At 43.0% G+C, this 23779-nt stretch overlaps 1 protein-coding gene across 8 annotated transcripts in view; it reads right to left on the reverse strand.

Annotated features, from left to right (window-relative positions):
- The window catches only part of LOC138812171 (WD repeat and FYVE domain-containing protein 2), a 273328-nt gene that overhangs the window by 89560 nt on the left and 159989 nt on the right, over positions 1 to 23779 (reverse strand). For 2 of the 8 annotated variants that reach the window (XR_011367562.1, XM_070000140.1), the window contains exons 10-11: positions 23394 to 23524; positions 21211 to 21319 (exon numbers count right to left, since the gene is read on the reverse strand). Coding sequence is in view for 7 of the 8 variants with exons in the window: in XM_070000140.1 (XP_069856241.1) it covers positions 21211 to 21319; positions 23394 to 23524 (240 nt within the window). In the remaining variant the exon portion in view is untranslated. Of the gene's footprint in view, positions 1 to 13019; positions 20392 to 21210; positions 21320 to 23393; positions 23525 to 23779 lie in introns of those variants that run through there. The other 6 variants (XM_070000146.1, XM_070000145.1, XM_070000142.1 and 3 more) reach the window with 6 other exon arrangements.

Below are 23779 nucleotides of genomic sequence, written 5' to 3' on the forward strand. Positions count from 1 at the left end.
CCTCCTATCATCTCCCTTTCCAATTCTTTCAGACACTCATCCCTGCTCCTGGCCGCAAATATCATTTTTGGGTGCCCAGCTCCAAAAGGATTTCAGGTATCTCCTCTGATCTCAAATACCAGAATTCGGCATCGCCCAAATCCAGGCTGCACTGTTTTCTCTGGCCTGCTCTACCTCTTCCTATCTCCACCTCATGACCACCTACTTGCTCAGCCTTCAGACCTCCCTGCTCAGCTTCCATACCCTATCAGTGGCCATGCCTTTGACTGTTCCCTGAAACTTGCCTCCAATCTTTCCCTTTCTCTGCATCTTTTGCAATGGCTCCACCCCAGCCACCCCTGGTTTTATTATGTTTAGCAACAACATGAGTGCTCTCTGTGCCCTCTCATGCCTACCTCCTGCCTGGAGAGTTGGGGCTGCAGAGCCGTTGGCTAACATCTGTAATCCTAGCTAGCCAGGAGGCTGAGATCAAAGCTCAAAGCCAGCTCAGGCAGAAACACCCACAAGACCCTTATTTCCAATTAACCAGAAAGAAGCTGGAAGTGGAAGTGTGGCTCAAGTAGTAGAGTGCCAGTCTTGAGTGAAAAAGCCAAGCAAGAGTATAAAGCCCTGAGTTTAAGCCCCAGTACTGGCACAAAAATCAATCAATATTAATTTTAAAAATCATCTTCATGTAATTATAAGGTCACTGGCTGAGTCTCCTGGGTTCACATGGTGACCTTACAATTAATTGCACGGAAGTTTCTGTTGTTATATCAAAGGAGACATGTCAGGTTAACAGTGCACCTGTCTTTATGCCCCATGAATGGGACACCAGTAAAAGCCCCAGGATCAGAAGGCCAACGATTTCCTGGTAGACTATACAGTTGGTACATACACATAACTTGTTGCCTAATAACTCAAATGCCTTTTTATCCAAGATTGCATTGAAGCTTTCTGAAGAGAAACTCCAATCAGTTTTTCTATGCAAAAGTTAAAAATTATGAAATACTTTTGTTGTTGTTGTCAGTTGTGGAGCCTAGACTTAGCCTAAGTGCTCTCTCCAGGCTCTTTTGCTCAAGGCTAATGTTCTACCACTTTGACTCACAGCTCCACTTCTGGTTTTCTGGTGGTTAATTGGAGATAAGTCTTTCCTGCCTGGACTGGCTTTGAACCATGATCCTCAGATCTTAGCCTCCTGAGTAGCTCAGATTACAGGTATGAGCTACTGGCACTTGACTGCAAAATATTTTTCTCATAAAAAATTACCCCTAATGCCATGAAAATCAATTATACTCAAGATACCATTTAATTTCAGGGGCACTGTGAGTTTAGAGGTTGGAGGGTGGAACTGGGGCTTTAGCATTGCTTTGACTATCTCTCCTTCCATATTCCCAGGGTTTGAAACAGTTTTAGGTCCTTTGTTTGTTTGTTTTTGTTGTTGTTTTGGCCTGTCCGTGGGGCTTGAACTCTGGGCTTGGGTGCTGTCCCTGCGCTCTTCAGCTCAAGGCAAGCGCTCTACCACTTGAGCCACAGCACCACTTCTGGTTTTCTAGTGGTTTACTGGAGGTAAGAGTCTCACTGACTTTCCTGCCTGCCCAGACCGTGAACCTCAGATCTCAGCCTCCTGAGTAGCTAGGATTACAGGTGTGAGCCACCGGCGCCCAGCTTAGATCCTTTCTTAATTAGTTTATTGAAAGAGATTTGCTTCAAGTCATGTACCCATGTAATAAAAGCCCTGGTTGCCATTTTTAGAAGTGGATGTCCAACATAAACTCCACTCCCAAATCTCTTTTTCGTAATGAACCTCCATCAACATAATGAGTTCCTTGGAAGGAAGGTATTGTATAAATTAAAAATACTAATGAGTCATAGTGATAATGAATGATTTTCCTTATTACTGGGAGCAGGACTAACCTTGGGCATTTTTTCTAATAGCTGAAGTCACCTTGCTCATCCCAGGTCTCCCTCTCCTGGGAGCCCATAGCCTAAAATACCTCTCTCCCTTTGCATCCCTGAACGCCTCAAATGTCCCTGATTTTAACTGGGAAGTCCTGGAGGAAAAGAAATTCCTGAATTGGTTCATACGAAGATATGAGTGACAGAAAACATCATTAGCTATTTATAATCGTGTCTAGTCTGTGTCTTAATACAGACCCTATTATTTATTTATTTACTTATTTATGCCAATATGCTGCTTGAACTCAGAGACTGGGTACTGTCCCTTAGCTTTTTTGCTCGAGGCTAGTGTTCTACCACTTGAGCCACACCTCCACCTCTGGCTTTTTGGTGGCTAGTTAGAGATAATAGCCTCATAGACTTTCCTGACTGGGCTGGCTTCAATTTGTGATCCTTAAATCTCAGCCTCCCAAGCAGCTAGGATTATAGATATGAGCCACTGGCACCCGGCCTGAGATTTTAAATTTTTAATTAATATGTTTCCTTTTTAGATGGGTTCTGACTTTATAGCTTAGGCTGGCCTTGCAGCAGTGATCCTCCTCTTCAGCCTTTCAAGTGCTGAGAATATAAATGTGAATCACACGATGCCTGGCCCAGATTTGGGCAAAAGAATTATATTAAAAAGATCTGGAAGGCCTGTTCCTAGTAACTATGCTGTCTCCCAGACAGTGTACAAAGCACCTGCAGCCTGGCTGGGCCCTAGAGGAGCGAGTGTTTGGCAGGGACTAGCTGGTCCTTCTGCCAGCTCTGTGGACTCTGTTAATATCTGGATTGAGACAGATGCCTTTCCATAGAGGAAGAGATAGAAAACATAGCCCACTACCTCTGAGGTAGGGAAAAGAGGATTCACCAGACTCTATCTCACCCCAGAAAAAGCCAGGCACGATGGTGCATGCCTGTCATTATAGCTATGCAAGAGGTGTAAATAAGATTGCAGTCTAGGCTGTCCTGGGCAAAATATGGGACCCTAACTTGAAAAAGAATACATGCAAAAAAGGCTAGGGCATAGCTAAAGTTGTAGCGTATCTGCCTAGCAAGTTTGACTCTCCAAAGTTCAAGCCCCAGCAACTTCTAAAAGAAATAGAAGTGTCAGCCTGGTGCTGGCAGCACATCTGTAATCCTAGCTAGTGAAGAGGATGAGATCTAAAGGATTGTAGTTCCAGGCCAGCCCAAACAGAAAAGTTCACGAGACTCCATCTCCAAAAAATAACCAACATAAGGCTAAGCTGAAGGGTGTTTCAAGGTACAGATAGCCAATTGAGGAGGTCAAGTAAGTGCAAGCCCTAAGTTAAAACCCTGATATTACCGCAGAAAAAGAGAGAGAGAGAGAAACAGAAACAGAGACAGAGACAGAGACAGAGAGACCACTAAATGAAAGTTAATAGCCCTGAGACACTAGGTTGTAAAGACATTTAAAATTCACTAATCGCCCAAATATGAACAAAGCAGACCCCTATAAAAATAAATTGGGCCTAGGCATTCAAGAAAGCCATCTAGGGTGAAAGTCTCAGCTCAGAACTACAGATGCAAGGAGAATGAGAGCAATTCAATGACAATGGATGTGCCCAGAGAACTTTCCAGTCCCCTTAGGACACAAGTTTTAATTTCACCACAGACCCATCCTTCTGGTCCTCTGAGGTGTGCTGGCTGGCCATGTGTTCCCTTCCATAAGTAAAGAGCCAGGACCAAAGGGATTGTGGATGTAGTAGTACATTATCCTGGGCTTCAGTAGAGGTGTGTGCGCGCGCGCATGGGGGTACACACACACACACACACACACACACACACACACACACCCCAGTTATGTTTGCTACACACACACACACACACACACACACACACACACACACACACACACACACACACACACACACACACACACACACACACACACACACACACACACACACACACACACACACACACACCCCAGTTATGTTTGCTGGTCCAGTGCTAAGCTGTGTGCAGAGCCAGTAGTGGGTAGACCATGGGATGAGCTGGCCGTGGGGAACTCTAAGGCACATTCCAGGAAAGAACCCAGCCCTAAGCTGGGCATGGTGGCACACATCTATAACCCTAACAATTGGGAAGTCTGGAGCCGGAAGACAGAATTCCAGACTAGCCTTGGCTGCAAAGGAAAATCTTGTCTCAAACAAAAGCCTTGTCTCAAACAAAATAAAAATACAACAAAACACACAGTCCAATCCTGCCCCTAAACCTCTCAATTGATTTCCATCTCACCTTGAGTAAAGGGCTTTCACATTCCCTTTTAAACTCATATACCTTTCATAGGAAGATAGACAGAAGAAAACAGAAATAATTCCACCAGAGTTAGCATTGTAGTGCCTACATTGTTCTTGCAGATGCTTCTCTTCATTTTGACACATCATTCCTCACCAAAAATGAAACGAGGTTGTTGCTAATGTTTTTAAACTTTATCATTTCATACATATTGTAAATAGCAATATTTAAATTTCAAATCTATTTCAGCATTTTCTTATTCCATTAAAGATATTGTATGTCTATTAATTTCTTTTATTTTCCTTTACTGGGGCTTGAACTTCAGACCTAGGATCTCACCCTTAGCTTTTCCACCTCAGACTGGTGCTCTACCATTTGAGACATACCTCTACTTTTGGATTTTTGATAGTTATTGGAGATAAGAGTCTCATAAGTTTCCTTGCCTGCTCTGGCTTTGAATCTTGATCCTCAGAAGGATCAAGAAGCTAAGATTAGAGACATGAGCCACTGGCACCAAGTTAATAAGTTTATTTTTTGATTGCTGAAGTCACTATAAAATGAAATGTGTATTGTAAAAGTATTCAAAGTAACACAGAAATGCATAGAAAAGGTAGTAAAAGTTTTATTTAACCCCACCTTTGAGACCTAAGCAATATGGCTAAATAGGAGTGTGAACTCCTATTTTCCAATGCTTTGCAAGATATGCATATTTTCTCCCTTCTGCAGGATGGGTTTGATTTGCTTCCTCATTCCCTATATTCCTGTGGGGTGAGCACTACTTCGTTTCTGTGGATGTAGACTGCAGGCATCTAGCACTGGGGGAATGAAACAATGCAACTGGAGAGGAACCAAAATGCAAACCACAGGTCTGGGGATGTGGCTCATTGGCAGAGTGTTTGCATGCATAAAGCCATGGGTTCTAGTCCCAGCACAACAAAACAAAACAATAAGCAAACAGCCTCATGACAAGCAAACAAATGCCAGTCACAGTATACCTAGTGTGTTTCAATGCTAGATCAAGAGCCCTGGAATGGAGAAAGGCTATTTGCCCTGTGCCAAGGGCAGATGCAGATGGACTGCCCATCTCTCAGGGTTTCTGAGAGGTGGTTCCAGTAGGGGTGTTTTCTGCCTCCTCAAAAGCATATCTTCTCACAATGACCCTTACCTTTAGTGCTGGAAAATAACATGACTCCAGAGTGGTGAGCTGACCTTTTGTGATTAAAAATACATTTTTTAAACATTTTTTTTTTTTTGGTCCAGTCGTGGGGCCTGAACTCTGGGCCTGTCCCTCAGCTCTTCAGCTCAAGGCTAGCGCTCTACCTCTTGAGCCACAGCACCACTTCCGGCTTTTTTTCTTTTTGCTTATGTGGTGCTGAGGAATCAAACCCAGGGCCTCATGCATGCAAGGCAAGCGCTCTACCACTGAGCCACCTTCCCAGCCCTAAAAATACATTTTTTAAACAGGGACTGAATAACTTTTAACCCAGGCTAAACCTTGATCCTTCTGTATCTGCCATCCCAGAAAATGGATTACAGGCATAAACTGCCACACCCAGCTCCTTTTGCTAAGTTTTGAAAGTATTGAATTCTTCTTCCTTCTCCTCCTCTTCCTCCTCCTCCTCTTTCCCCTCCTCCTCTTCCTTCTCTTCCTCTTTCTTCTTTTGTGCCAGTCCTGAGGTTTCATTCCAGAGCCTGGGCACTGTTCCTAAGTTTTCATGGTTGAGGCTAGTGCTCTGCCTCTCGAGTAACAGTTCCACTTCCCACTTGTTGGTGTTAATTGGAGATATGGATCTCATGGACTTTTCTAGCCAGGCTGGCTTTGAACCATGATCTTCAGATCTCAGCCTCCTGAGCAGTTAGGATTGTAGGCACAAGCCACCAGCTCCTGCCTAGATTTTGCTTTTAGTAGAAAGTTAGTAGGCCTAGATTTACTGCCTACTTGTCCTAATAGGGCCGTTGAGGACACATCCACAGGGAAAAGCCAGTACTGTCCAGGGGACAAAGGGAGCTGAATCAAAGCACAACTGCTGTTACTACAGACCCCAGTCTTCTGGGATGCATCCCTGCCACCCTGCAAGCCTTCACAGAGCAGCAGAGGAGGCTCAGAGGGCTGCTGAGGTGGTATTTAGGCATTAGGAATGGAGGATACCTTTAGGGCCCTCCTGCCTAGATAGGAGAGTGGGCCCAGGGAGTCTGTTCGCTCCAGTGTCATTGGGGTGGGTGACATTTTTTCTGTCAATAGCAATTTGGATGTAATAATGACATTCTGGGGCTCTATTAAAATTATCAATACAGGTAGATGGCTGCTGGCAGCAGCCAAGAAGCAGAAGCATTCATGTTTATCCCATCATTACCAAATGCTTTGTTGAAGATTTTTTTTTTTTTTTTTTTTTTTTTTGGTGCCTGTTCTGGGGCTTGAACTCAGGGCCTGGGCACTGTCCCTGAGCTTTTGTATTCAGGGCTTTACTCTCTACCACTTGAGCCACAGCTCTACTTCTGGCTTTCTTTTTGGTAGTTAGAGATAAGAGTTTCACAGACTTTCCTGTTTGGGCTGGCTTCAAACTATGATCCTCAGATATCAGCCTCTGAGAAGCGAGGATTACAAGTGTGAACAACTGGCACACTCCTTGATGTCTGAAGACCTTTAAAAGTCCAATGGCTGGCCCAGCCTTCTCCATCCCTGTGAGTGGTATAAATAGATTTCCTTCTCCTTGCTATGGTATTAAAATCAGAATCCCCACTCAAATATCCACATCCCAAGCTCTGGAACTTGTAACTATGTCACTTTAACAAAGCAAAAGGGTCTGAATAGATTTGATTTAAAGACTATGGGAAGAATTCCTGGATTATCTGAGTAGTCCAGATAGCAAGATATAATCACAAGGGCAAGAGAGGTCAGAGCCAAGGATGATGTGATGATGAAAGGAGAGACTAGAGTGATGTGGCCACAAGCCAAGGAACATTGGCAGCCTCTGGAAATGCAAGGAACTGATTCTCCAGAGCTAGCCGTTGAGCAGCTTCACTGACCTCAGAGACTATATCTGTGTTGTTTTACGTTTGTGTGTATTTGTCCCCAACACCAAGGAAGTGAACACACATGAATCCATGGGTAGGGGAGAATGCGGGGGATCCATTAACTTTGGTAAATCCCCATTCTGTTTACCATAGATAACTGTTTCATGTTGAAACAGGTTGGTTTAGATATTGAACCCGTGATGTCCATCAGGAGGGACAGCATTAATGGAACTGTGCCTATGCTCAAAATAAAGCCAGAGAACCAGTTTTCCCAATGCATTTTGTTAATGTGCTCATGGGCTGTGGCTCACAGGAAGTAGACTCTATGATACAGGCCAATTTAGACCTTGGTAGTTCTCAGTAGTACTTGAACATGTCCCTACAAGGGAAGTCTTCTTCTCCACCAGGAGCTGGGAAATAGCTATATTCAGATCCCAAAGAGCCTTCAACACTGACCATCCTGGAATAGCCATGTAAGCTACTGCCTGTCTCCTTGATGCTCCTCAGATCTACACAGGAAATGTGATTAGTTAGTGACCACCAAAATGGCAGCCTTATGGGAGAAACCATTGCTTGGAAGGTTCTCACTCTTCTGTGCTCTGGACAACCAGAGGCTCCAAGGGTGAACAGCAGCTTTGAGAACCACAGTAGATTCTGGGGCTCACAGTGAGGGACAGGCACCCAATTTGAAGAAATAGAAGGTCTAAATGCCACATCTGTTGATGGTAAGTAGTTATACTACTATATCTCCGCTATGTACAGTCATCCCCTCACTACCCACAGGCTCTATGCATTCTAACACTCCCACAGTGGTACCCCCAAAACTGTTGGTCTAGTACCAACCTCTGTATAAACTCTGCTGTTTCCAATCTGCACTGAAGTGTTGCTATATACTACCAAAGTGAATCTATGTTTTATGCTGTGGTGTCTCCTTTACAATATTATCCATGGGCTTCAAAGTCATTATTAAATAAAATATGGTTGCTGCTAAGTGGCTAATGGGAGGGAAGCATATACAGTCTATAAGCTAGCTAAAAGGACCATTCATGTCCCAATTAAGGTGGCATACTATCCCACATAGTATGAGGTTTCAGCATGCTACGCACCACAGTGTACCATTTAAAACATGCATTATTTCTGGAATTTTCCATTTTTTTATTCTGTAGCTGATCACAGGTAACCAAAAACAGAAAACAAATCTGAAGATATGAGTCTGGAGCTAGTGTATAGCTAGCTTCCACATTACAGTTCTTGCCCTTGAACGCACCTGGATGGGCACTCACATTGTTTCCTTGGTGCTATGTGCCTTGCATAGAAAATCCTGACAGGTGCATTCTCCATCTCAACCTCTTCACCTGTCTGCCCTTTGTGTGCTCTGCTTTTGCTCCTCTTCCTTACCCATTGCTGCCACCAGGCACATTACTTCTCCTGGCTCTAAATCTTGCCATCTGGAAGGTAGTTTTCCCAGAAAATACAAGAATAACCCAATCACTCATCAGAACCGAGGCCCAGAGTGGTCTTCTTTGTAAAGTCACTCTGTCCTGAGATAGGACCTGAATATAGCTGAAGATTAAAGCTGAACCCTGGTGGCTCGCACCTGGAATCCTAGCTACTGGAGGTTGCCATCTGAGGATCATAGTTCAAAGCCAGTCCGGGCAGGAAAGTCTGTGAGACTTTATCTCCAATTAACCACCAGAAAACTGGAAGTGGAGCTATGGCTCAAAGTGGTAGAGCAAAACAGCTCAGGGGCAGCACCTAGGCCCTGAGTTCAAGCCCCGTAACTAACTAAATAATAACAAAATAAATAAAATATTGAGTAAGGGTGGGGAGGATTTAGTGATTTCTATTGTTTGAGTCAATGCTTTCTTCAAGTGTCTCCAGTCTGTTTGCTACTCTAGGGCAGGAGCTAATTCCTGTATTAATTGGACATCTGCTGCATGCCCATCTAGGCTACAGTGAATGGGGCAGATGCCGCCTTTGCCCTTTTTGAGCAGCAAAAAATAGGGTTGCACAAGAGACTTGTGAAGAGGGAGAGCTAGGTACTGAGGGGGACTGAGTTTCTTTGGGAGAAAGCAGGGCTGGGGAGGACTCCAGTGTACAACCATGGCTTTCTCTTCTCACTGGTTCTGTTTGGTGAGTATTCTTGCCAGCTACATAGAGGACAGGACCTTGCACTGGGCTCGAGTCTAGCCGTGTCAAGTGAAGACTGTTGCAGGAAGGTCAATTCAGGGGGTGGTGTGTCTGGCTGGGCAGGGGCTTGTGTCTGATGACCCTCCCTCTTCCCTCTTCATAGCTGATCAATGGGTCCAAGTGCACTCAGCCATTTTTTCTTCGTGCCTCCTGGCCTGGTGGATGCTCCAGGTGTGTCTCAGCCTTTAATTGCTGAGCCGCTTAGGTCTCATCTAAAAATATCTGAGCAGTTGCAGGATTGCCTCTCCCTAGGAATGACCTAAAACCAGGCTAATGTGGGCCTAGATGCAGCTTCTCCCTCACTTGAGGAGGGCTCAGTGGAACAAGGGAGGGAGAACTTTGTGCACAGGGGCAGACATCTGTTCCCAGCTTGCTCTTTGTAAAGCCTGGTGTGTGGGGAAGCATGCAGAGTAATGTCCTGAGAAGAGAGAGGGACCCGGCAGACATGGTCACTCCTGAGTTAGATGGAATGAGGGGAGTCAATGGGAGGAGAAAAGCCCAGGCCTCCTGGCCACTCCCCAGGTCTTTGCAAATAATGAGAGTCTAAAGGTAGACAAGACAGAGAGAATGATCTGGAACCGTGCTCAAGCAGCAGCGAAAGACAACATGGCTGCTTTCTGGATCTGCCCTCACCAGCCATGACCAAGATCTCTGCTCACCTGGGCATCCTGCAGCTATTCGCTTTTCTCTAAAGGGATTGAAAACTATCAGTGAACATCCAAGGCTGGTCAGTGCTGTGTGTCACTCAGGTACCCTCCAAGCTGCAGTGGGGAGGGGTGGGGGACTTATCTGCTGTCACACCACTGACCACTGAGGGACCCATGGGAGAATGCAGGTTCTAGGAAATGGGCTCTCATGCTGCCGCTGGCATGAACTGTCTGACAGCAACAATGTGTTAGCAACCTTCACACCCGGACAGAAGACTCAGAATTCATCCTGAGAAACAACTAGGGAAAAAACAAAGTTGCTTACCAAGGCACAAAGACAAGAGATGAATTTATTAAATTATGGAGCACTTGTATAAAAGAAACTGTCTGAAAACTCTGCAGTTGGTGAATGTCAAGAGAAAAAGGAAAACGTGTGTTCTGAGTGATTCAAGATGTCAGGTGCTAACTTAGAACTTAGGGTTTTCTTTTCCTTCCAATCATACCCCTAGATTGGTATATGCTGGAACTGGGAATGGCTTGGGGAGAGACCTTGGCTTGGGGACTTGGTAGACACCAGTCCCCTGCTACACAGAACTAAGAAGTTTGAAGTCTCCTGACGTGTGTACACAATAGATGTTAGCAGTGGGGAAGACTGAGGCTGGAGGAGTCTGAGAGGATTGACTCTCTAGTCTTCTCACATCTTAACAGAAAACACATTATGTCCTCCTGTCCAGCTTTTATACTTCCAAGATCTCCACCTTGCCAATTCCAACATCAATTCTTATGTTTACAAAATCTGTTTAGCATGCTCACAGTGGCTGAGATCTAACAAGGTTGTCAAATAATGGTGGGGCAGAGGGCTGGGCAGGGGCCCTAGCATACGGACATGTGTCATCTTTGATAGGTACTGCAGAAGGTTTCAAATTCTTCCTTTTTACTCAACTAATACATCCTAATTCTTCCACAGTGAACAAGTAATTTTTTCTCTTTTCTATAAAAGAATTTGTTTTTCATTTATAAAATGAGGGCTGGTAGATCAGATGAGTCCCTGGTCTCTTTAAAACTCTGATCTCAATCAGGTCCTCAATGTTTGTTTTCCCTGATTTCTTTTCTGTCCTTGGCTTCCAAGAGTTACTTTGTTTCTCAAAGTGTTCCTGTTGGAGACACCATGTTCCCTGAAGACTGAGGGGAAACAGGGCATGGCCTGCAGTCTGAGGGTGGCTGAGTTAGTTTGCTATGGATTTAAGAGTGGGAGAAGACAACCCAGAGCCCTGTGGCTCATAGACAGGCAGGGGAGGCGATGCCAGGTGTAGGGCACCTCTAAGAAGCCCTGGGACACAGGTGTGTAGAGGAAGAGACGTGTGATAGAGGAGAGGAACAAATTCTTTGCCTTTAAAAAAAAACAAAAAACAAAAACTGTAAGTTTCCTTCAAAAGAACATATGGAAACGATCCAAGCAAGAAAGCACCAGTCAGTCTTTCAGAAAGGTAGACTCATTAGAGATTTATGTTAACACCAGGGGCCTCTGACTTGAGCTCTCATTACAATCTCATTTCTTAGGGAGAAATAAGGAAAGCTTTCACTCAGATATGGACTAATCCAGGTACAGGTGCCCGGAATTCGAGGACACCAGGATCCAACACAAGTTCCAGTGAGCTCCATTTTCTACTGGAAAATACTGTAGTGGCTTCAAAATAAAGTTCTTTGAAATAAGTTCTAGACAGATTGAATAAATGCTATTTTGAAGTAGAGAGCATTTTATAACTTTTTGTTTTTCTGGAATGGAAAAGTAGTCAACCACACACCATCAACATTGTCAATTTGACGGGTACAGGGATGGGACTAGAAATGACATTTCCTGTGGTCTCTGTCCTTCCTTCTTGTACCCACTGGTGTTATGACTACCGCAGAGCTTCTGTGCCCTGGGAGGTTGAATGCTGCTTTGGTCATGAGTGTCCTCAGGGGCACAGCACAGCAATACTGATGTGACAGTGCATTCATAAACTGTTTAAAGGGAGCCTGGTTTACCTGTGCTTACGATTAGGAGTGGTTTCAATGTACCTAAGCATCCTGGTGCTACATTTTGATCAAATCTCCATCTTGACTGATTTACTTTCCAGTGACTTCAGCAATTGTTGTAGCAAAGCCACTCAAGAGACTTAGATTTCATTCACTTGGATTCAAGGTGACTCCATCTACTTGGATTCAAGTTCTGGGTGGGTGTTCAAGGCAAAAGAAACATGATTCATCTCTAAGGCAGAGGAAAACTCAGATGGGTGTGGCAATTCCATGGCATTTCTAGACATTCAGATCCAGTGAAGACTAGCCAAGGATCCAGAGGCAGACATTTTTCTGTGTGCACCTGCCTGGAAGGGCCAGGTCCACCTGACAGGAGGTGGGAATGTCCAAGCTCTGGCTCCATCTGACTTCCTCCATCCTCTTCTGCAGGACAACTGCAGGACCGAGCACAGGGGTTTTAGAGCCAGGCAACCAGCTGCCCCTGGCTATTTCACGTGGGAGGGGTGGTCATTTGATAGCTTTCTACTTTTTAGGGGGAAGGGCAGCCCTAGGGTTTGAGCTCAGGGCCTTGTGACTTTGCTAGGCAGGCACTTTTGAGTCCTATCCTTGGGCACAGTCCTCTTTGTATTTTCTTCTCTATAAAATGGCCTTTTCTGAAAAGGCATTTCCCTGACTCTATTTGTCCTGGATCCTTTCTCCTCACTTGGAAATTTTACTAAATGTGGCAAAAGCAGTTTTACACTAAAGACAAAAATGACACAGGCAGAGTCTGCATGCTTTGCTGTCTGCTGACAAGTGGCTCACCTGTGTCTCTAGGCAGAAGTTCTCCTTGAGGTCTAGGCAGCTGGAAACTTTTGGGAACTTCACCATTCTACCTACCTCAACAAGTCAGACCCCAGAAGCACGGCACCAAACAGGGATGTTAGGTACATGTGGATACATAAACAATGATGGGCTCATGACTGCAGGTAGATGTTCACAGACATTTATTTGGAACCGTGGAGGCTCTCAGCACTGAGCCATACATTGGTAATGGCTACATGTACATTAGAAATTAGAGGCAGCACAGTAGGAAAACAAGCAGAGTGGACACACCCACAATGTTCAGCAGCATTTGAATACAGAACATCGCAACCTCACAGGATGTTCGGTACCATCTCAGCACATTCAGGAGCTCAATGTCAAGACTAGTTGGTTTGGTTGGTGGAACACAGTGTTGCAGAGTGTGGCAAATACCAGAAGGGGTCTAGCTAGACCACCCTGGAGGGGTCTGTTCCAGCTTCAGGCTTAATGCATTCTTAGGCTGACCCTTTGGAGAATTTCTTCATTCCATAAAGTAAACTGTGCAGAACGGAAGAGACCAGGTCCCTGGTTATGAATACATGGTGGGCAGGCCTGGATGTGGGGCTAGCACCTTCCCTGTTGTCCAGTTAGTAACAGTTTTTGTACTTTTCATATAAAGATTTTCTTTTGCAAAATGACAGCACTTGAGAAACAAAGACCTTTAAAAAGCAAGGCAAATGGTCTAAGACACAAATACATAAGTAACAATGGTTAGTGACACAACTGTTTTGGTCCATACTTTATATTGCCATCCTTTTAAATGATAAAATGTATATATGTGAAATACTTTTTCTCAAACCATTTTATTCCCCCCTCCTTTTTATGTTATAGCTCACTCTCTCATGTACTCTAGAGAAGCAAGAAAAAAAAAAAGAGAAAGGAATCATATACACTAAGGTCAGATTCAAAGTTTAACCTTTGAAACAACCTGCAATACCCAAATATTTCTCTCCCTCTCAAGAAAGTCATATTCCTAACGCATAAAGGTAAACATGTTAAAGTATCTATTTTTAATGAGATGTACCATACTAATTTCCATTTTTACCCCATTTCTCTAAAACCAAATCTACTAGGCTCTACATGGCAAAAATCTAGGGGGAAAAAAATCAGTTGGTATGGTAGGAACCAAAAATGGCAAGACAATGTGGTCTCATTTGTCCATGAGAAGTCAGCCATGTGACTGGTAATGGTTTGTTAGGCCTATAATAAACAACATTCACAGAACTGGAGAATTACAAGACCAGAAGGGACCTTGAAAGGACTATCAAATTCACCCTCACACTCAACATCTGTGACAAGGGCCTATATACTGTCTGTTAAAAACTTCCTTGACATGAGAAATGTAAGGACTCTATTCTAATTTAGGACAGATCTTATTTTAGACAATGATATAAGTTAGACCTGAAGCAGCTTCTTGACGGGAAGGTTAATGTTAAAAGGCAAAAATGCAAAGTAAAATCCCCAGAGCTTGCTATATGACATGGTTCTTGGTTGTACAGCTGAACTAAAGCTTGTTCTACATGTATGTATTTATGTATGTATGTACGTTTCTATGTATGTGTGTATTTAGAAGGTATTGGGGCTTGAACTCCAGGACCTTGTGTTCTCACTTGCCTTTTTCTTTCAAGGCTGGCACTGTACCACTTGAACTACAGCTCCTCTGTGAGCTAAAGTTTAAATGCAAATGCAGATGTTCCAGAAGTCAGGACTTAGGCCTGAAAAAAAAAGGGCAAACAATGTAACAGTAAGAAACAGGTGTTGCCACTGGGCTCCAAGGGCTCACACCTGTAATCCTAGCTACTCAGGAGGCTGAGATCTGAGATCCAGTCCAAAGCCAGCCCAGGAAGGAAAGTCCGTGAGACTCATCTCCAATTAACCATCAAAAAACTAGAAGTGGCGCTGTGGTTCAAGTGGTAGTGCGCTAGCCTTGAGCTGAAGAGCTGAGGGACAGCGCCCAGGCCCAGAGTTCAAGCCCCACGACTGACAAAAAAAAAAAAAAGGGTGCTGCCAAGCACTCCATGGGATGCTCCTACCTTGGCTGAGCCACGTTTTTTAGAGAGTGGATGCCCAAACCCTTCTTAACCTTAACTTCTGTGAGAAAACCTTTCCCTTCCACTGGATGAGGATTTATTGTGCCTACCACACTGTACTGGAATGATCTGTCATATTCCAGAGCAATCTAAGGTTGAGGATAGGAAGGACCAGTCCATCTGTGCCCTGTAACAGCATCATCTGTAAGTGCAATGCTATCCTTGAGCAGAACAACTACCTGCCCTAGTGGGTCAAAGTCTTTCCTGTTTCAAAACAGAGCAATTGATCACAGTCTCTCTACGGATTAGCTTGTAAATCCTTCCAGGTCAAGAGTCATGATTTTGAGCTCTACTCACAATCTCCAGGGAAAGGTAATATAGCTAGAAAGACTCTGAAATTAGTAACAGATACCACTTCTTGTGATTTTCCCCACCTACAAAAACAAGAAATAGACACTAGCACTGATTATAGGGTGAGTATATGAACAACCCTGTTGTTCAGATGTTCAGAAAGCTGCGGGTATATCTTCCCTGAAGGAAACATCTAATAGCTGCAAGGGCTCGGGCTCTAGGCCTGCAGCTGAGCTGCACAACCCCTGGGTGCCTCAGACAAATTTTAGACCACAGGCTTGTTAACACCGTCTCACTAAATTTCTCCTTCCCTTACTCAACTCATCCCTTCTGACCCTTTCTCTTCAGCTTAGAAGTCCTTTCCTCTTCTAAATCCCTCTTGCCTCTCTGCCAGGCTGGGGGCATCCAAGCACATTTTCACTGTTACATTTTTCACAGTGCTGCAATGGCTTGTCTGCTTGTCTGCAAGGCCTCTGAGCAGTAGGACGAGTGCATAGAGACATGATGACCTCAGGACTGACTTTAACACCTTGTGTAGAGAGGGCTCTCAGCAGAAGTGGAAGCTGAGAATGATGACACACACCTGTAAATCCCAGCACTCAGGAGGCAGAGGCAGGAGAAACATAAATTTGAGAATAGCCTGGGCTATACGGTGACACCTTATGTTAAATAATAACAGCAACACAATAACTGTAAGTTCTTCCAGGTCAAGTGTCATGCGTGTCATGGTTTTGGGGTCTATTCACAACCTATGAAGAAAGGCAGTGTACCTAAGAAAGACTCCAAAATTAGTAACACTGGTCATTTTCAGATACCAATTCTTGGGATTTTTTTTTCTCCCTAAGAATCTACAGACTAGAATCTGCAGAATCACCTAGATAATTTATGTTCAAAATGTGCTACATTTCTGTGTTTTCTAATCAAGTTGCTAATTTCATACCAGGAAAAATGTAACCTAACATTATTTTTTAAAAGAGAAAAAAAGAACATTTTGGCAAAATGTTTTGCTTCTACTTCAAAATATCAATCTTAGTGAACAAGCTTACTTTCATGCCGTTAAACTATACTGAAAAGGCAAAACTAAAGAAGTCTCATTTAATGAATATTTATGTCCACTACCTATGACATAGTTTTAGAGATATTTCTTTTGCTTAAAGCCCAAACTGAAGCTTCAAGGATTAATGTTAACCAAAATTACATTATGCTTTTAAAAAATAGCCTCATACATGTCCCACAAGGACAAATGCTACAGAGTTCAGCAAATAGGGCAGCATGCGCCATCAGGGCTCCTGCATTTCTACTTCAGTTTTACCACTGGGGTGGTTGGGGAAGAGTGAGGGAAAGATATTATGTGAGCAAAGAAGTGCAGTAACTGCCTCCTGACAGAGTACGCACCCACTCATAATTCAGGGCTGGGCCAAAAGTGGTGTCTAATATGCTCCTAATGGGAAGCTAGCCTGGTTCCAGACACTCCCTGTTCCAAAGCTAGGGAGCTGCTCCAAACACTTGTGTCCTTACTAGGTAAGGTTCAAAAACCAATTGTTCCTTGAATATTCTTCCACATTCTCATTTACATCTCAGATATATCTAACTGCCTGTCTGGTATGAAGAAATATAGAGAGACAGAGAGAGAGAGAAAGGAGAGAGAGAAGAGTGAAGAAAGAGGAGAGAAAGATAGATGACAGAGACAGAGAAAGAGACAGAGACAGAGAAAGAGACAGAGACAGAGACAGAGGGACAGAGACAGAGAGACAGAGGTTGGCCTGGAACATTCTAGATCTCAAGATCCTTCCAGTTTTGTGATTTTAGGATTCTTTAGATAAGTCAGACAAGATTGACCTCATATAAAATGACATAAGATTCCAAGCACTTATTTTAAAACCACTTCTGTGCCTGTGGGGGGAGACACACCCAGGCGACTGAAAGCTCTGGAAATGTCATTCCTTTGGAGGAATCAAGAACAGAAGATTGTTTTCCTTCCACCAAACTTTCTGTGTATGATATGTGTAGTTCTGTCAACATAGGTAATATTAGACATTATTTGCCAAAACTGCTGTATGTTTAATAAAGCAAAAATAAAAGTAAAACACAAACTCAACAGGATAAAATAAGAACTATGATTTTTTTTTTGCCTAGACAGGAGACAAACCAAGGGCTGGTGCCAGCTCTTACTAATGAGGGAAGCCTGCGATTACTACAAAATGCTTGGAAGATACCCCACACCAGCCTATATTTCAATATGAGTCACAAAATGGTCGACATACTTAATGCAAAAACTCTAGAATTCACAGTAGTACAAAAACACACTGTTTGCCAAGATTTTCTCACCAAATGTAAGCAGCCACACTATAAGGGGAAAGAGAAGGGCAGAGCAATGGCTGCCTTTGTGTGTCTGTGGTTTTCAATCATGATTCTCATTATCAGTGAGGTTTCATGTGGTTTCAACTTCTGAGATGTTCTGTGGGCTGGGATATAGCAATGATGGGAGGGAGGTGGTTAGAGTGAAGAGTCAAGAGTCACAGAACAGAGAGATATAGTGTGCATATGAACAATGGGGACAATCAGCTTTCCAGTACAGTCTGAACTCATCTATGCCTAATTGAGAATCCACACAAGGCTTGTTGAGTGCTCAGCCTTCTGTCTCCCTAATACTGGCTTTCCCTCTCTGTGTACAGGCCAACCTCTGAAGGTCAGAAAGGGAGATTCACAGTGATTAATTTCTATTACTCATTTCCAACTCACAGTACTCTATCATAAGCAGCTTGGTAGGTGGCTGCAGATCTCATAATAAACCACAAAATAGATATGTGAATATTGTAAATCAAATTCGCTTTTAAAAGCTTACTCACAGAGCAATCATGCAAAAAAAGGAGTTATAGTGGCTCTGGCTGAGTGTAAGCAGTAAGCAAGAGCACTCTGGGAGAGGCAGAGAAGTGACAGGGGGTGATGACTTCTGCGTGTGTGTGTGTGTGTGTGTGTGTGTGTGTGTGTGTGTGTGTGTGTGTGTCCTCAAGGTTTTTGCTTCAAGTGATGGTTGTCATGGGTCATGACTGCATGGGACACGCGCACGTGTACATGCACGTGCGTGCACACACACACACACACACACACACAGGTCCTGCTTGCCTATACTCGGCCATTAGAATGAACTCCAGGAAACCCTATGCCTCAGGGAGTATACATGGTCAGTGTTATGGGTGTTATCATGTACGGCTTGTAGTATTTACTCCATTGAGAAAAGTAACATGGTCATGAGGAAAAAACAAACAAACCAATTTTACAGGAAAGGAAGAAAAATAATAGAGAGGATTTCAATTTTGCTTAATTACTACCATCACCAAAAAGAGAATAAGAGAATAAGATACTTTGGAGGTAGGACATAGATAGGAAAGGGCAAACAATTGGCCTGTTTATCTGCAATCGGCATTTAACCTGGTATTTATTTAACCTGGTGATGCTCAAGAGACTCGGTGATCCCTAATAGTCCTGACCTAGGAGATCCACTGAGGTGTTAGATATGCAAAGTACTTAGAGTGGAATAGGTATCTAGTACATGCTTGTAACTAATCTTAATTCTATTTTTATAGGTGAAAAGATTTATTTTGTATATCTGTGCCAGTACTGGGGCTTGAATTCAGAGCCTGTGTATTGTCCCTTAGCTTTTTCACTCAAAGCTGGCACTCTACCACTTAAGCCACAGCTCTATTTCTGGCTTTTATTTTATAACTGGAGATAAAAGTCTCATGAGCTTTCCTGCCTGTGCTGGCTTCAAATTGCAATCCTCAGATATCAGCCTCCCGAGTAGCTAGGATTACATGCAGGAGCCACCAACACCCAACTTAAAATAAAAGATTTTTTAATAAGGAGTTCAATATCTTGAAGTGAGTCACTTAGTTCATTTTATCAAGCTTAACTGGATTCCCTTAGACAAATTTTTAAAGTTCATTTTCTAAAGTCTTCTTTTATGTTCCTAACAAGAGCTTGATCTGCAGGCTTCAGTACCTTTATATCAGATCACCTACAGTCTTCGTATGAAAGTATACAAATAGTTCTGGTGAAATATATTAAGATATAGATGTTTAAACATGTTTTTTTTTTAAAGTGGAACACAATATAGATGATAAAGAATAAAGAAGGTTTATAATCTTAAAGTAATGAAATTCAAGTTCTGAGATGATGTCACACAGGGAAAGAAACATTATAAAACACTTGTTTTGGAAGCACATAGGTTTTTGTTTTGTTCTGATGTTATCAGTAAGGGACAGCTATGTCCAAAAAAGAAAAAAGATAAAAACAAAACAAAACAAAACATGAAAGGTTCAGGAAGCCTCAATTGAATTCTAAAAGATCCAGGCACTGATGGTTGAAGCTCTCAGTTACAATCATCTACTAGGATGACAATGGCTGGGAGCAGCTTTTTTCTAATGTGGGAAGACAGAGACAACAGGCAGAAATACAAAGTCACTGCTACTCAGTAAGAACATCAGCAAGTCAGGCAATAGGGCTGAGTCAATCTTCAGGCAATTCAAGAACTCAGCTGGTAGATCTGCACTCTTTCCACTGAAGACAGGAAAGCAGAGACACTGGGAACAAACATTGAAATACATACATACACTCTGCTGCAAAGAAGGAATGGGCACATGGAGACCAAGAAAAAGATGCCCACAATACATGTTGAGGTAAAAATAAAGCAAAACACATGGAAACTACTTTATGACCAAAATACCCTAAACAGATACTTTCCTCATTTCTCCAATACACAAAGCAACAAGTAAAATGGAGGACTGAAAAATCAAACATCCCACACAGATTTTTCAGTATAGTCAAAACACTGTAGCACAGTCAGACTGTATAAGCCATTTGATAAAAAAATATCTTCTTTTGTATTGTATGAACAAGTTGAAGAGTCCCTGCAAAGGTTCTTTCACTAGTTTGCCACTGACTGCATAGTTAAGATGCAAATTCACCCAGGGTCTTTAGCTTCTCTTCCTGCTCACACGTATGCTTTACTTTTCCAGTACTGATTCAGATTAAAACACCCATTTCTTTAGTAAATGCTATTTTTTTTTTTATTCCTGGGGTAGCCATCATGACACTACTGGGGTCATATCCCACAACTGTAAAGAGAAAAAGAAGATGAAGGATGAGATAAATCAAATTGTATGAAGGATGAACAATCCTTAGAACTGAACTTAAGTGATTTTTTTTTCTTTTAGCAAGCAACTACATACTTCACTACACGATTTCTAGATCTTTAAAGATCAAAAACTTAGGAGCAACCTGACATTTCTCTCTAGCTAATGAAGAATAAAGACAGATCAGATACATTTAAGGACAAAGGGAACTAATATATACTGGACACTACGCACATACCATGTTCTTCCCACATCCTCTCATTTAATCTTCCAAAAAATTCTATAAAATGTCAAAAATAAGGGATCCAAGGCTTCTGGTTTAAATATTTTATTTAACCTCTACATGTTGCTACTGACTCCAAGGTTGGGATGGGATATGACACAGGTGGCCCCTTCTATTCAGGGCCTTTGCTATATCCCCAAATCCAATTGGTCACTAGTCCTCAGATAGGCCCTTGGTGAATGCTCTTAGGTTAATTGATCTTAGTGGGAAAGGTGTTTACCACCTGTTGTCTTATTCAAGTCCTATCTTACATTCAGTGACTAGGTCAACCCCATTAGCTTCATGACACCTTTCCCAGCAGCTCCATCTTCCTCTGCTGAATGCTTAAAATTCTTCTCGTTTGTGCTACTCCTCTGACTGCTATGCATGACTTACTAGAGGAGCTTTGTTCTTTGCATGTAGATCCATTCATGTAAAAGGCTCTCAAAAATGCTCAAGCTAGGGATAACCTGAACAGAGCTCTACAGGCTCTATTTATAAAGCCCCAAACTGGAAAGCTTCATAAGATAGTATCTTACCTTAATAACTTTGTCAGTTCCAGAAGTCAGTAACCACCCCCTGGTTGCATCAAAATGCACATGCACAATGTTATGCTTACTGTCATGGAAGGTGGCTGTGGGAGCACGTCTGAAGGGAACAAAACAAGAGTAAGTAGTTGACTTATGAATTCTGGAGATCTAGGGTGTGATGTTACATTCTAATATTTGGCTTAATGGCTAGAACTGTTTCACTGTTAGAACCTCCCAGATCTGCGTTTATTCCATGGTCGTCTATTATATGATTTAAAAGATAATAAAGGAATGTTTTCTTATAGTTGCCAAAGTGGGAAAGAGGTATCTCCAAAGGTCCTTCAAGAGAATATGCTACTCTGATAAGAGTCTTTGAAAATCTCCATTTGTGTTTTTTTTAAGTCTTTTGAAAACCACATTGCTTTTGCTAAGTTTGTGCTCAGAAGGATAAGTGCTAGTAAAATAGTCTACCTTGGCCTATTTAATTTTTTTTTTAAAAGTGTGCTATTAAAATGCCCAGGATACTACTGACTGTCATTGTAACTGAAGGCGATCCATTCTTTTTTCTTTTTCTCACAGTCTAACTGCAGACTTAGGTTTCTCTGACGCATTCTCTCAAGGTGTAACAAGCTTTAGTAAGAAGGTTTGGCAGCTGCCTAGGTGCTCCCAGCGAGGAAGGGTGGAAGTCACAGGAGGAGGGGAGCCAGGATTGCAGTCAAGCAGACAACTCTCCTGTTTCAAGGGCCACTTTTCTGCACTGGGCTCTCAGAACATGGTTTTCTTTCTTCCTTCCTTCCTTCCTTCCTTCCTTCCTTCCTTCCTTCCTTCCTTCCTTCCTTCTCTCTCTCTCTCTCTCTCTCTCTCTCTCTCTCTCTCTCTCTCTCTCTCTCTCTCTCTCTCTCTCTCTCTCTCTCTCTCTCTCTCTGTCTTTCTTTCTTTTTGGTCAGTCATGGGGCTTGAACTCTGGGCCTGGGCACTGTTCCTGAGCTCTTCAGCTCCAGGCAAGTGCTCTACCACTTGAGCTATAGCTCTACTTTTGGCTTTTTTGATAACTAATCGGAAATGAGAATTTCATGGAATTTCCTGCTTTGGACCCCGATCCTCAAATCTCAGCCTCCTGAGTAGCTAGGATTACAGGTGTGAGCCATTGGCACCCAGCTTCTTCCTTTTTTCTATAACTAAATCCAAGGGGCAGGTCTGCAGTATACTAAAAATAATCAGAATTACAGGTTTAGGCTTTTTGCAAGTTCCTTAGACTCTAATCTATATCGTTATAAATGAAGAAATGAATTAGACTATCTCTAAGGTTTCCTCTCAGTAAAAACCCTTACTAACTCTACCATGTATGAGAAGTGGACAATAATGAATATACATGTCTACTTATGCAAGAGTATCTTAATGTATATCTGATATGGATAAACAGAAGTATTTAGAACAAATTGACTACAGTACAAAGCACAGAAGGATTGCGAAGATGAGTTATCCTCCAGTAACTTGCTAACAGGGAAACATTTCAGAGCTGTTGTCAGGTAATTGTCAGTCAACACTGAAGACAAAGCATAGTTCTGGCCACCTTTCAAAGCACACTTAGGGTGTTGGAATACTGAGGAAGGACTGATGAGAAGTCAGTTGCGTAGAAGGCACTGGGACTATTTGGGTCTTCGGTAAAGTGGCTTAGCTCTTCCTGGAAACTGAAAGTTCCCAGAACCAGAGGGCTGACTCAACTCTATTAACAGATACCAGCTTGGCCTTCAAGGTGAGTTCTGAGCCCTTGCAATCCTGGATAATTCCCAGAAAATAAGGAGACAGAAAGAAGAGCATTTCCTTAAATACACACATACTCATGAACTAAAGGAAGTTCATAGATGAGTTCTTTGATCACTCCCCTTGCCTCTTAAGATCACATGCTGGAAGTGGTGCTGTGGCTCAAGAGGTAGAGTGCTTGCCTTGAGCTGAAGAGCTGAGGGACAGTGCCAAGCCCCACGACCGTCAAAAAAAAAAAAAAAAAAAAAAAAAAAGAAAAAGAAAAAAAAAGATCACATGCATTTGCTGAGCAAAGAAGAGCTTTTCACACTTCTATGCTCTACAGCAGCAGGGGCCAGAGCCCTAAAACCATGGCTGTGTGCTAAGTGAAGAAGCTCACAGACTGGATTCCTCTGACCAGGAGGGGCCTGCAGATCTCTGGAACTTACTCTTCATCTGTGATGGCCTCATGGCAGCTGTCACAGACCCTCACTTCAAACTCGAAGCCCATCAGGGGGATGGAGGAGCGCTTGGAACTGCACTTGCCACAGACTGCCTTCCCACATTTGCGACAGTGGTGCTGAGGAAGGAGAGAAAACAGATTATCATGATTTCACACCGCCCTTCTGGCACACTTGGGTGGGGATGCCAGGCAAGAGCCCTGGAGCCAGGCATGGTGCATGCCTATAATCTCTGCTCTTGGGGGGTATAAGCAGGGAGACAGAGAAAATTTGAAGCCAGCCTGGAATATAGAGTGAGGCCCTATCTTATGAAACCAAAGAGTGCCTGGAAGCCTAATAGAGCAAAAAACCAAGTGTCACTTTCTGGGCTGAGT

This window comes from Dipodomys merriami, unplaced genomic scaffold, assembly GCF_024711535.1.
Source record: "Dipodomys merriami isolate MVZ:Mamm:240054 unplaced genomic scaffold, mDipMer1.0.p SCAF_56, whole genome shotgun sequence".
Lineage (NCBI taxonomy): Eukaryota > Metazoa > Chordata > Mammalia > Rodentia > Heteromyidae > Dipodomys > Dipodomys merriami.